The sequence below is a fragment of the Thunnus albacares genome, chromosome 14 (assembly GCF_914725855.1).
Source record: "Thunnus albacares chromosome 14, fThuAlb1.1, whole genome shotgun sequence".
Taxonomy (NCBI): Eukaryota; Metazoa; Chordata; class Actinopteri; order Scombriformes; family Scombridae; genus Thunnus; species Thunnus albacares.
The window spans coordinates 30705001-30719471 of NC_058119.1; the positions used below are offsets into that span (position 1 = coordinate 30705001).

General features: G+C 40.8%; 1 protein-coding gene across 1 annotated transcript in view; it reads left to right on the forward strand.

Annotated features, from left to right (window-relative positions):
* si:ch73-193i2.2 (transient receptor potential cation channel subfamily A member 1) overlaps positions 1-13493 on the forward strand; it is a 13698-nt gene extending 205 nt beyond the window's left edge. The window contains exons 2-18 of the mRNA XM_044372190.1: positions 11-162; positions 238-324; positions 641-791; positions 1243-1404; positions 2315-2424; positions 2661-2772; positions 3615-3643; positions 3732-3823; positions 3916-4030; positions 7277-7447; positions 9484-9554; positions 9733-9900; positions 10232-10350; positions 10481-10685; positions 10814-11021; positions 11534-11592; positions 12979-13493. Coding sequence (XP_044228125.1) covers positions 265-324; positions 641-791; positions 1243-1404; positions 2315-2424; positions 2661-2772; positions 3615-3643; positions 3732-3823; positions 3916-4030; positions 7277-7447; positions 9484-9554; positions 9733-9900; positions 10232-10350; positions 10481-10685; positions 10814-11021; positions 11534-11592; positions 12979-13129 — 1983 coding nt within the window. The 5' untranslated portion in view covers positions 11-162; positions 238-264 and the 3' untranslated portion in view covers positions 13130-13493. The remainder of the gene's footprint in view (positions 1-10; positions 163-237; positions 325-640; positions 792-1242; positions 1405-2314; positions 2425-2660; positions 2773-3614; positions 3644-3731; positions 3824-3915; positions 4031-7276; positions 7448-9483; positions 9555-9732; positions 9901-10231; positions 10351-10480; positions 10686-10813; positions 11022-11533; positions 11593-12978) is intronic.
* The last annotated feature ends 978 nt before the right edge of the window (positions 13494-14471 follow it).

Below are 14471 nucleotides of genomic sequence, written 5' to 3' on the forward strand. Positions count from 1 at the left end.
TAATAAGCAGGAGTTGTGCTGGAGACGAGGTACAAAGGTCTGGCTGAGGATGATGAAGAGCAGAGAGACCAAACCGACAAGACAAATAAAAACTATCAACTGAATAAAAAACTGCTGGATCACTTCAGACACCTGGCTGCTACCAACCAGGACACCGACCAGGTAACATCAATATATTCATATATTAACATAAACCAGGTAACATGAATCATTAATATATTGATATGAATTGTGCAGGTCGACCTTCAGTTTGTGGATGAAGTGATGTCAGATGGAGCCGATCCAAACAGCTCCGACAGATACGGACAAACCGTCCTGCACGAGGTCAACACACAGTTTCTATTCTTTATTTCACTGCTGCATTTGTTTGGTTTCACTACAAACATTTACAATAATACAGTGATCATAAGTATATAGTTATTAACCACACACATCACACAACGCAGAATATGACTTAAACTTACAACAATATAGTAATAACTAACAAGAACCTTACATTTTTCTTCTGTAACTTTAGAGACAAACTCGATACAAACACAATCAAGAGTTTTATTTGATGTTCTTGTGTAATGAAGTTGATCTATGAATCATAAACTCCAACAGCAGCAGGTATAAGTATAATGAGGCTGTTGTGGTTCAGATCTCCAGGGCGTGGAGTGTGGATGTGATGCGGTTCTTCCTGGACCGGGGCTCAGACCTCCTCAGGCCGGATAAGTTTGGAGTCACACCGCTGCACGTGGCCGCGGCGATGGACTACCAGGAGATGGTTCAGTTCCTGCTGGACAGACAAGGTCTGTGTGGAGTCCAGGACGGAGTTAAAGCAACAGTCTGACTTTTGTTTTCCATCTTTCCCAGAAAAAGATACAGAGGTGATACAGAGCCCGAGAAGGGTCATGGTGCTTCATGCTCTCAATTTTATCATTCGTGCTCTCGGTTTAATTAAGTGCTCTAGATTTAGTCATTTGTGCTCTTGACTCACCCTCACTATGAATCACTTGGATTTAATAAGGTTTCATTTTGATCTTGGTCTCAGATATGTAGATGTACTTTAAGCACAACACTGTGTTATCTCTGAGATCCCTTATAAAACCCTGTAGAATATGTTTATAAATCTACTTCATTTCTCAGCACAAATACATTTTAAAAGTACACTTATGACAAAGACGTTCAGTGCAGATCAGATCTACAGATACTGATCGTGTGTGTGTGTGTGTGTGTGTGTGTGTGTGTGTGTGTCCTCAGCTGACCTGGAGGCTCGGACTCTTCAGGACCAGCAGACTCCTCTTCACTACGCCTCCAAGAACGATGCTGTGAGCACCATCCGACTGCTGCTGCAGGCCGGAGCCTCCATCAGCTGCACCGACTACAAACAGAGAACACCGCTGCAGCTCGCTGCCAACCTGGGTACCACTGACATCACTGACATCACTGACATCATCTCTGACATCACTGACATCACCTCTGACATCACTGACATCACCTCCGACATCACTGACATCACCTCTGACATCACTGACATCACCTCCGACATCACTGACATCACCTCTGACATTAATGACATCCCCTCTGACATCACTGACATCACCTCTGACATCACTGACATCACCTATGACATCACCTCTGACATCACTGACATCACTGACATCACCTATGACATCACTGACATCATCTCCGACATCACTGACATCACCTCTGACATTAATGACATCCCCTCTGACATCACTGACATCACCTCTGACATCACTGACATCACCTATGACATCACCTCTGACATCACTGACAGCACTGACATCACCTATGACATCACCTCTGACATCTATGACATCACCTCTGACATCACTGACCTCACCTCTGACATCACTGACATCACCTATGACATCACTGACATCATCTCTGACATCACTGACATCACTGACATCACCTCTGACATCACTGACAGCACTGACATCGGCTATGACATCACCTCTGACATCTATGACATCACCTCTGACATCACTGACATCACCTCTGACATCACTGACATCACCACTGACATCACCTCTGACATCACTGACATCACCTCTGACATCACTGACATCACTGACATCATCTCTGACATCACTGACATCACTGACATCACTGACATCACCTCTGACATCACTGACATCACTGACATCACCTCTGACATCACTGACATCACTGACATCACTGACATCATCTCTGACATCACTGACATCACTGACATCACTGACATCACCTCTGACATCACTGATTCTACTGGCCCAGCTGACGCCGGCGGTTCAGTACTGACACACCACTATATGTGTGTTTTCAGAGCGCAGTGAAGCAGCTCGGGTCCTGTTGGAGCTCGGGGCGGAGGCAGGGATAAAGGACTCTGATGGACAGCTCTGTATAACTGCTCTGATTGGTCGGATGAGTCCAGTGGTAAATAAAGTCCCGCCTACCGATAAAAAATATCTAAAATTTAGTTTTCAGTCATTATTTAACACATCCAACTATTTAATAGTGTGGTTTCTCATGAAATGTACATTTGAATTTAAATAATGTAATAATGCAAGGAATGATGAATAGAATAGAATAGAATAGAATAGAATAGAATAGAATAGAATAGAATAGAAGCTCCTGGTGTTGTGATGAATGTGGTTGTGTGTTGTGTTCAGGCCCAGTTGGCCCTCAATCAGTTCCAAGTAACAGACAGAATGACCAGACAGCGGTACTACTACCTGAACCTGCTGGAACCAGAACCAAACTCACCTGAGAGCAACCTGCAAGGTAACACTGATACTACTGCGTTGATTTTTTGCTGAAATATTGGATCATTTGAACATTTATTGAAATGAAAGCATGTGAGAAGTTTAGAGGGAAAAATCACTATTTGGTGGAGCTGTTAACAACTCATAGACATGTGAAATGTGACCCCGACTACACACTGCTTTTTGTAAGACGTCAAAAGCCAAAAAGGTTGGAAACCACTGGTTTCATCTTTAACAATGTGTTGTATTTTAAAAGCTTGTTATATTATCCATTGTGTCAAATCTTCATCTGAAAAGTAACTAAAGCTGTCAAATAAATGTAGTGGAGTAGAAAGTACAATATTTCCCTCTGAAATGTAGAAAGTAGCATCACATGGAAATACTCAAGTAAAGTACAAGTACCTCAAAACTGTATTTACCTACAGTACTGGAGTAAATGTACTTAGTTACTTTCCACCACTGCTGTAGGATTAGTACAGTACTTCACTGGTCGTCCACTGGTCCAGGACAGGGTGACTTCCAGTGATTTCTCTCTCTTTCAACTGGTGGGAATTTAAAAAGGACAGAAGATGATGGTTTGATGTTATCATCGTGTTACTGGGACCAGTAACAGACATGTCGACAGCACAGACTGTTAATTTTCTGTCTGTCAGTCCCCCAATAATAATACTGCAGTATTACAATAGTACTGTTGGTATCAGTGCTGATACTGTTACTACCACTCATTAACAGTACTGTGTTATCTCTACCTGTCTGTCTCTACCTGTCTGTCTCTACCTGTCTGTCTCTGCCTGTCTGTCTCTACCTGTCTGTCTCTACCTGTCTGTCTCTACCTGTCTGTCTGTCTGTTGTGGTCTGTAGATGCAGTCATCAGTGAGCCGACGTCTCCAGTAAGTGAATCAGTTAAATGTCGTTCAGTGTTTCTGTGGGTTACCTGAACTGGATTAACTGGTGTGTTTGTGTGTGATGTGCTGTCAGCTGGAGCTGGTGGTTCAGCAGGGCAAACTGGACCTCATCATGAACCCGGTCTTTCTCAAACTGATCCAGGTCAAATGGGAACTCTACGGCAGGTAAACTCCACTCTGATTGGTTTGATTTTGGATCATATTTGGACCTTGTCTGTGTGTCTCCACCTGTCTCTGCTGCTGTCAATCACATCCAGGCTGGGGGCGTGGCTTCTCCTCATCCTCAACTTCCTGTTCAATGTTGCCTGGACGACCGTTGCCATCTCTGTGTCCGTCCACCGAGAATCAACTCAACGCTACGTCTTCCCCGAGGTCACCTGTCTGTCTCTACCTGTCTGTCTCTACCTGTCTGTCTGTACCTGTCTGTCTCTACCTGTCTGTCTCTACCTGTCTGTCTCTACATGTCTGTTTCTACCTGTCTGTCTCTACCTGTCTGTCTCTACATGTCTGTTTCTACCTGTCTCTACCTGTCTGTCTCTACATGTCTGTTTCTACCTGTCTGTCTGTACCTGTCTGTCTCTACCTGTCTGTCTCTACATGTCTGTCTCTACCTGTCTGTCTCTACATGTCTGTTTCTACCTGTCTGTCTGTACCTGTCTGTCTGTACCTGTCTGTCTCTACATGTCTGTCTCTACCTGTCTGTCTCTACATGTCTGTTTCTACCTGTCTGTCTCTACCTGTCTGTCTCTACATGTCTGTCTGTACCTGTCTGTCTTTACCTGTCTGTCTCTACATGTCTGTCTCTACCTGTCTGTTTCTACCTGTCTGTCTCTACATGTCTGTCTCTACCTGTCTGTCTCTACATGTCTATCTGTACCTGTCTGTCTGTATCTGTCTGTTTCTACCTGTCTGTCTCTACATGTCTATCTGTACCTGTCTGTCTCTACATGTCTATCTGTACCTGTCTGTCTCTACATGTCTGTCTGTACCTGTCTGTCTTTACCTGTCTGTCTCTACATGTCTGTCTCTACCTGTCTGTTTCTACCTGTCTGTCTCTACATGTCTGTCTCTACCTGTCTGTCTCTACATGTCTATCTGTACCTGTCTGTCTCTACATGTCTATCTGTACCTGTCTGTCTATATCTGTCTGTTTCTACCTGTCTGTCTCTACATGTCTGTTTCTACCTGTCTGTCTCTACATGTCTATCTGTACCTGTCTGTCTCTACATGTCTATCTGTACCTGTCTGTCTCTACATGTCTGTTTCTACCTGTCTGTCTTTACCTGTCTGTCTCTACATGTCTGTCTCTACCTGTCTGTTTCTACCTGTCTGTCTCTACATGTCTGTCTCTACCTGTCTGTCTCTACCTGTCTGTTTCTACCTGTCTGTCTCTACATGTCTGTCTCTACCTGTCTGTCTCTACATGTCTATCTGTACCTGTCTGTCTCTACATGTCTATCTGTACCTGTCTGTCCCTACATGTCTGTCTGTATCTGTCTGTTTCTACCTGTCTGTCTCTACATGTCTGTCTCTACCTGTCTGTTTCTACCTGTCTGTCTCTACATGTCTGTCTGTACCTGTCTGTCTCTACCTGTCTGTCTCTACCTGTCTGTCTCTACATGTCTGTTTCTACCTGTCTGTCTCTACCTGTCTGTCTCTACCTGTCTGTCTGTACCTGTCTGTCTCTACCTGTCTGTTTCTACCTGTCTGTCTCTACCTGTCTGTTTCTACCTGTCTGTCGGTACCTGTCTGTCTCTATCTGTCTGTCTCTACATGTCTGTCTCTACCTGTCTGTTTCTACCTGTCTGTCTCTACCTGTCTGTCTGTACCTGACTGTCTCTACCTGTCTGACTCTACCTGTCTGTCTCTACCTGTCTGTTTCTACCTGTCTCTACCTGTCTGTCTCTACATGTCTGTTTCTACCTGTCTGTCTGTACCTGTCTGTCTCTACCTGTCTGTCTCTACATGTCTGTCTCTACCTGTCTGTCTCTACATGTCTGTTTCTACCTGTCTGTCTGTACCTGTCTGTCTGTACCTGTCTGTCTCTACATGTCTGTCTCTACCTGTCTGTCTCTACCTGTCTGTTTCTACCTGTCTGTCTCTACCTGTCTGTCTCTACATGTCTGTCTGTACCTGTCTGTCTTTACCTGTCTGTCTCTACATGTCTGTCTCTACCTGTCTGTTTCTACCTGTCTGTCTCTACATGTCTGTCTCTACCTGTCTGTCTCTACATGTCTATCTGTACCTGTCTGTCTGTATCTGTCTGTTTCTACCTGTCTGTCTCTACATGTCTATCTGTACCTGTCTGTCTCTACATGTCTATCTGTACCTGTCTGTCTCTACATGTCTGTCTGTACCTGTCTGTCTTTACCTGTCTGTCTCTACATGTCTGTCTCTACCTGTCTGTTTCTACCTGTCTGTCTCTACATGTCTGTCTCTACCTGTCTGTCTCTACATGTCTATCTGTACCTGTCTGTCTCTACATGTCTATCTGTACCTGTCTGTCTATATCTGTCTGTTTCTACCTGTCTGTCTCTACATGTCTGTTTCTACCTGTCTGTCTCTACATGTCTATCTGTACCTGTCTGTCTCTACATGTCTATCTGTACCTGTCTGTCTCTACATGTCTGTTTCTACCTGTCTGTCTTTACCTGTCTGTCTCTACATGTCTGTCTCTACCTGTCTGTTTCTACCTGTCTGTCTCTACATGTCTGTCTCTACCTGTCTGTCTCTACCTGTCTGTTTCTACCTGTCTGTCTCTACATGTCTGTCTCTACCTGTCTGTCTCTACATGTCTATCTGTACCTGTCTGTCTCTACATGTCTATCTGTACCTGTCTGTCCCTACATGTCTGTCTGTATCTGTCTGTTTCTACCTGTCTGTCTCTACATGTCTGTCTCTACCTGTCTGTTTCTACCTGTCTGTCTCTACATGTCTGTCTGTACCTGTCTGTCTCTACCTGTCTGTCTCTACCTGTCTGTCTCTACATGTCTGTTTCTACCTGTCTGTCTCTACCTGTCTGTCTCTACCTGTCTGTCTGTACCTGTCTGTTTCTACCTGTCTGTTTCTACCTGTCTGTCTCTACATGTCTGTCTCTACCTGTCTGTCTCTACCTGTCTGTTTCTACCTGTCTGTCTCTACCTGTCTGTTTCTACCTGTCTGTCGGTACCTGTCTGTCTCTATCTGTCTGTCTCTACATGTCTGTCTCTACCTGTCTGTTTCTACCTGTCTGTCTCTACCTGTCTGTCTGTACCTGACTGTCTCTACCTGTCTGACTCTACCTGTCTGTCTCTACCTGTCTGTTTCTACCTGTCTGTTTCTACCTGTCTGTCTCTACATGTCTGTCTCTACCTGTCTGTTTCTACCTGTCTGTTTCTACCTGTCTGTCTCTACCTGTCTGTCGGTACCTGTCTGTCTCTATCTGTCTGTCTCTACCTGTCTGTCTCTACCTGTCTGTTTCTACCTGTCTGTCTGTACCTGTCTGTCTGTACTTGGGTTTCCATTCACACTTTTTAATGCACTTTTTTCAATTTGAGCATAAAAAGCGTGAGTGGGAACACTAGAAATGTGCGTTACATTTGGATGGAAACCTGACTTGTGTCTACCTGTGTGTCTCAGGACTGGTGGCGGGTCCTCCTGGTGGTCCTGGCGCTGCTCGTGACCCTGGAGGAGGTGCTGAGGGAGCTGCTGGACATCCTGCGTTCCAGGAGGAAGCTCCGCCTCTGGCAGCGGTGGGCGGAGCTTCGTGTCCATGACGACCTGCGCTGCTCACATCCCATGTGGCCACAGGTAGACGAACACTGACACCCGGTTTACAGTCTGCAGATAGACACAGATAAACATTTATTATGTTTATTAACAAACTATTAATAAACTATATTTCAATATTTAATATATTCAAATGTTTTAACTTTAATATTCAACAACTTTTTAATCATCTAATTTATATACACAAACCTTCATTAAATATCCTGAGTCTGTCTTACACAGGTGGTAGTATTAGTAGTACTGGTAGTATTATAATAGTATTAGTAGTACTGGTAGTATTATAATAGTATTAGTAGTACTGGTAGTATTGTAATAGTATTAGTAGTACTGGTAGTATTGTAATAGTATCAGTAGTACTGGTAGTATTATAATAGTAGTACTGGTAGTATTATAATAGTAGTACTGGTAGTATTATAATAGTATTAGTAGTACTGGTAGTATTATAATAGTAGTACTGGTAGTATTATAATAGTATTAGTAGTACTGGTAGTATTGTAATAGTATTAGTAGTACTGGTAGTATTGTAATAGTATTAGTAGTACTGGTAGTATTATAATAGTATTAGTAGTACTGGTAGTATTGTAATAGTATTAGTAGTACTGGTAGTATTGTAATAGTATTAGTAGTACTGGTAGTATTATAATAGTATTAGTAGTACTGGTAGTATTATAATAGTATTAGTAGTACTGGTAGTATTGTGATAGTATTAGTAGTACTGGTAGTATTATAATAGTATTAGTAGTACTGGTAGTATTGTAATAGTATTAGTAGTACTGGTAGTATTATAATAGTATTAGTAGTACTGGTAGTATTGTAATAGTATTAGTAGTACTGGTAGTATTGTGATAGTATTAGTAGTACTGGTAGTATTATAATAGTATTAGTAGTACTGGTAGTATTATAATAGTATTAGTAGTACTGGTAGTATTATAATAGTATTAGTAGTACTGGTAGTATTATAATAGTATTAGTAGTACTGGTAGTATTGTAATAGTATTAGTAGTACTGGTAGTATTGTGATAGTATTAGTAGTACTGGTAGTATTGTAATAGTATTAGTAGTACTGGTAGTATTATAATAGTATTAGTAGTACTGGTAGTATTATAATAGTATTAGTAGTACTGGTAGTATTGTAATAGTATTAGTAGTACTGGTAGTATTATAATAGTATTAGTAGTACTGGTAGTATTATAATAGTATTAGTAGTACTGGTAGTATTGTAATAGTATTAGTAGTACTGGTAGTATTATAATAGTATTAGTAGTACTGGTAGTATTATAATAGTATTAGTAGTACTGGTAGTATTATAATAGTATTAGTAGTACTGGTAGTATTGTAATAGTATTAGTAGTACTGGTAGTATTATAATAGTATTAGTAGTACTGGTAGTATTATAATAGTATTAGTAGTACTGGTAGTATTGTAATAGTATTAGTAGTACTGGTAGTATTGTAATAGTATTAGTAGTGCTGGTAGTATTGTAATAGTATTAGTAGTACTGGTAGTATTGTAATAGTATCAGTAGTACTGGTAGTATTATAATAGTAGTACTGGTAGTATTATAATAGTATTAGTAGTACTGGTAGTATTGTAATAGTATCAGTAGTACTGGTAGTATTATAATAGTATTAGTAGTACTGGTAGTATTATAATAGTATTAGTATTACTGGTAGTATTGTAATAGTATTAGTAGAACTGATAGTATTATAATAGTAGTACTGGTAGTATTATAATAGTATTAGTTGTACTGGTAGTATTATAATAGTAGTACTGGTAGTATTATAATAGTATTAGTATTACTGGTAGTATTGTAATAGTATTAGTAGAACTGGTAGTATTATAATAGTAGTACTGGTAGTATTATAATAGTATTAGTAGTACTGGTAGTATTATAATAGTAGTACTGGTAGTATTATAATAGTATTAGTATTACTGGTAGTATTGTAATAGTATTAGTAGAACTGGTAGTATTATAATAGTAGTACTGGTAGTATTATAATAGTATTAGTATGACTGGTAGTACTATAATAGTATGTGTGTGTGTGTTCTCTGTGCAGGAGGCAGTTTTCCTTTTGAATCAGAACAAACGGATTCACAAGATGAGAGGAAACTACAGTCGAGACCTGTGGTATTAACACACACACACACACACACACACACACACACACACATCTCTACACCTATATGAATACTACTAAAAAAATGAAAAACTCTCCAAGGTCTAAAACTCAAACTGGTCCCCATAATGATAGATGTGTGTGTGTGTGTGTGTGTGTGTGTGTGTGTGTGTGTGTGTGTGTTGTCAGGAACGTCTTTGATTGGCTGGCGTACACGCTGCTGGCGGTGTCGTTTGGCGTCCACATGGCAGACGTGGTTCGTCCGTCCGTCCATCTTCACAGCATCAGCCTGCGTCTGTTCGCCATCACCATCATCTTCCTGTGGCTGCGGCTCATGAAGCACGTCAGAGCCTTCAGGTGCTTCGACCCCGCCCCCCTTTTTATTAACAACAGCTGCTGGGGTTACCATGGTAACACGCCATCTGTGAGGTGGTACAGAGCCTCATCTCAGTGATCAGGTTACCCCCACCACGCCTCAGTGTCACCATGACAACAGCCAGGTGTTTGCTGCAGGTCCAAACAAAGATCCTCTCTGTCGTGAAGAGGTCTCACTCTGTTCGGTGAAGTGAAAAGAGCCGCTGTTTTTATTTAATGACGTACTTAGAAATGTGTGTGTGTGTGTGTGTGTGTGTGTGTGTGTGTGTGTGTGTGTGTGTGTGTGTGTGTGTGTGTGTGTGTGTGTGTGCAGGTTAATGGGTCCGTTCATCGTCATGTTGGGGAACATTATCGGGGATGTGATGCGTTTCCTGTTCCTGTACGCTGAGATCTTCATTCCCTACGCCTGCGCCTTCTGGGTCATATTCGGAGGTGTGTGTGTGTGTGTGTGTGTGTGTGTGTGTGTGTGTGTGTGTGTGTTGACTCTACAAATCCACCTGATCTAGAAAACTATGTGACCAATCAGAAATCAGAGATATAAATTCCGTCCCTCCCTGTCCAGGCTCGTCATCAGTTCCCAGCATGCAGTCTGTCTCCGGCCTCCTGTTCAGTCTGTACCGCATCACTCTGGTGGATGAGTACGAGTACGCCGCCATGGTGAAGGTGGACGACATCATGGCTCCTCTGCTGTGTGGGACGTTCCTCGCTGCGTCCTCCATCCTGTGTGTCAACCTGATGATCGCCCTGCTGACCGACACCTTCCAGAGGTCAGAGGTCACGATGTGTCTACATCCAAACCTGTACTGACAGGTTCAGTTTCAGGACCAGGTGTTCATGTGTATATATACATACGTATATATGTGTGTGTGTGTGTGTATGTGTGTGTGTGTAACAGAGTGCATGATAACTCGCAGGCCAACGCCGTGATGCAGCAGGCAGCTGTCATCCTGCAGGTAGAGGAGTCCATGCCCCACCTCCGTCGTTTCTATGACAACCAGTACATCTCCAACCAATGTGCGCCGCTGGCCGACGCCTACACCGACGACGTCACAACGACCCCCCGTTACGATGACGAGAAGTGTCGGATCACTGCACAGATCAAAGTGTGTTTCTGAAAGACCGAATAATTCTGTTTTTACTTAAAGTGTAGAAACTAAAGTGTGTGTGTCTGTGTGTGTGTGTGTGTGTGTCTGTGTGTGTGTGTGTGTGTCTGTGTGTGTCTGTGTGTGTCTGTGTGTGTGTGTGTGTGTGTCTGTGTGTCTGTGTGTGTGTGTGTGTGTGTGTGTGTGTCTGTGTGTGTGTGTGTGTGTGTGTGTTTGTGTGTGTGTGTTTGTGTGTGTGTTTGTGTCTGTGTGTGTGTGTGTGTGTGTGTGTGTGTGTGTGTGTGTGTGTGTGTGTGTGTGTGTGTGTGTCTGTGTTTGTGTGTGTGTGTGTGTGTGTGTGTGTGTGTGTGTGTGTCTGTGTTTGTGTGTGTGTGTGTGTGTGTGTGTGTGTGTGTGTGTGTGTGTGTGTGTGTGTGTGTGTTTGTGTCTGTGTGTGTGTGTGTGTGTGTGTGTGTGTGTGTGTGTGTTTGTGTCTGTGTGTGTGTGTGTGTGTGTGTGTGTGTGTCCTGTAGGAGACTCTGGATCAGTTCCTGGTCCTGCAGAGAGACATGGGAACAGCCGGAGTCTCTGGGTGAGATCAATCACTCTGCTGCTTCCTCACATGATGATAAATACATTTTTTTTAAAAACCCTTAAAAAATGAACACAAAAACATTTTATACATTTAAAAAAAAACAATCATAACTATAACTTGTCCATAAATCAGACAACAGAATATTAACATGCAGCTCATCACTCCTCCTGTGCAGCAAATGTTGGAGAGTGAATGAAAAATGTTTCCATAATATTTCCATCTAATGACATTTTGCAGCAATAAAACATGGAGTCAGTGTAAATATTATCTTTATATAATACTGTCAGACTGTGGAATAATATTAATAATAATAATAATAATAATTAAATAGTGATAAACCTACAGAGACTCTGCAGCTCCTCTCGGCTTTATGCAGCTTTATAGTGAGTTTCAGCTCATTGTTTATTTGTCCGGCTGCAACTTTACTGTTCTGGTTCACTCTCAGCGTCTCATAGCGTCGTTCTCAGAGAAAAAAGCTGTAAAAAGTCGCTGTACACTACCTGCTCAGCACCAAACAGACACAGTTAGCTGTAGACTAGCTGGTGAACATAGTGGAGCATTTAGCAGCTAAAGAGCCAGATATTTCCCTCAGGAGTTGGTAGAGAGCAAAAACAGAAGCTAAAAGAGAGTGAATATTGGACTCACATTCACCAGGTGGACAGAAACACGACTCCACATGAATGATAATGTTGCTCCGTAACTGCTGGATGTGAAGTAGGCAGCTATTTGCTAACATGTTAGCCACAGCTACTTTTTAAGCAGGTAATGTGAGAGAAGTTATGTTGACAGACTATTATACAGCAAAAAAGTGGACAAAAAACATAAATATAAGCAGCTTTAACCAGATTGAAACTATAAAGGACCAAAAATAGAACCCTGAGGAACCCCACAAGTAATTATTGACATTATCAATGTGAGGTTGATGTTGCTCCGTAACTTCTGGATGTGGAAACAAGCAACTGTTTGCTAACAAGTTCAACATATCAACTGAAAAGATGATGATATGTCAGTAATATGTCGAAACTTGTTATCAGTGTAAAGTAATGGATAGGTTTCTTCATCACTATTAACACACACACCGTCCTCCTGCCAGAAATACTCACGAGAGCACCAAATGTGGATTCCTCCGCCGCTTAAAATAGTCCCCAATGAATGCGCTATTTCCTCCTGTTTGTTTGATAAAAAACTAAATGATTTATTTATAAACTGTTTTTAAAGATTTAAATCTTTAAATACTTGTTGTTGATCAGTTTCCTGATCTTCTCTTTGTAAAGTTAATTTGCTGAAATCCACTTTACACACATTGTTGATTCTGCCTGTAAAACATGACAGATTCAGTTTCTGCAGAAGTGTCCTCTAACATGTTCTTCTTCCCTCCACCAGAGCCCACAAGGACCAGGACCAGGAGCTTCAGGACAAGCAGCTTCAGGACCAGGAGCTGCAGAAACAGGAGCTGAGGGACATCCGAGCAGAGCTGAAGCAGCTCCGGAGTCTCGTCCAGCAGCTGGTTCAGAGCAGGACTGACTCACTTTAACAGCTCTGGATTATTATAAATGGATATAATAATACAGGCCGTATTTATGAAGCGTATCAGAATCCCTCCTCAGCCTCCATCTCCTGCACCTCCTGAATATTAGCCGAGATATGAATCCTTTTCAAAGTTAAGAAAGTTGATCAGTCTTTGTCATAAAAGTTGGACCAAAAATGTGTCACTCTGATCACTCGGAGAAGCTTTAAAATACTGATGATTGCAGAAGAGGAGCAGTGAAGATAACAGGAACAGTCGGATCACTCAGGAAGCTCTCTGTAAACTCTGTAGGTTTATTTATTCCATTTTATTTTAATTTAATTTAAAGATCCCAACCAGACACGTATTAAAACATATAAAAAATACTCTGCTTGGAACAATAATGTGTCTGATCCTCTTTCTCCTTCATTAAAAAATCCAGAATCTCTGAATCTGTAAATATATTTAATTTGAGATAAATGTGAAAACAAACTCTGCACAGAGAGGAAAACAACATCCGACTGAAGGAAGAAGGAAAAACGAGTCCATTAAATATGACAACAGCAGTTTGAAAGATTAGGATTGAGTGAATGATGGTATTCTGTGCTATCTGTATCTGGATCAGGTAGAATCAAACATTTAAATGTTTAAAGGTTTCTCACACTCTGTGATCTTTCATGAAAGTGTCAAAAAGCCTTAAACTCCTCAAAATGTTGGTAAAATAACAATAACTGAAAACATTTCTGATCCTCTCTTTGACTGCGACATGTAAAGATGTAAATTCGATGTTTTTATGGGCTCATTTTTATTTTTGTTTTGTTGTTAATGTAGCTTATTATTGTATATGATGTTTTAAGTCTTGTCAATCGCTCTTTTGCTTCTGTGTTAATAGAAAAAAATATATTTTATTGTTTTTCCCTTGTTTGTTGCTTTGATTGTATGATGAAAAATTAAAAATTAAAAAAAATGATGAAAAGTCAGTCATAATAAAACTTTTTAAGTCAAAAATGTAAATTAGTAAAACCTATGAAATAGAAAGTCAGATAAAAAGTCAAAATGAAGTAACTTAATGGTAATATGATTCAATAAGTCAACTACTAACTAATCACATTAAAAAAAAATAATTCTGACTGATGATAATCCTGAAAATGAGTCAAATTTATAATATATCAAATGTTAAAAAAAAATATGACATCAAAAGTCAAAATTATGATATTAAAATGTAAAAATGTTTATGTTAAAGGTCACAATTAGGATATTAAAAGGTAAAATTATTATCTTAAAAGGTGCAATTGTCATGTTAAAAGTGATAGTTTTCATCTTCCAGGAGGATTTTTGTTTTGAAACAAAAACTTACTCAAATTAACTT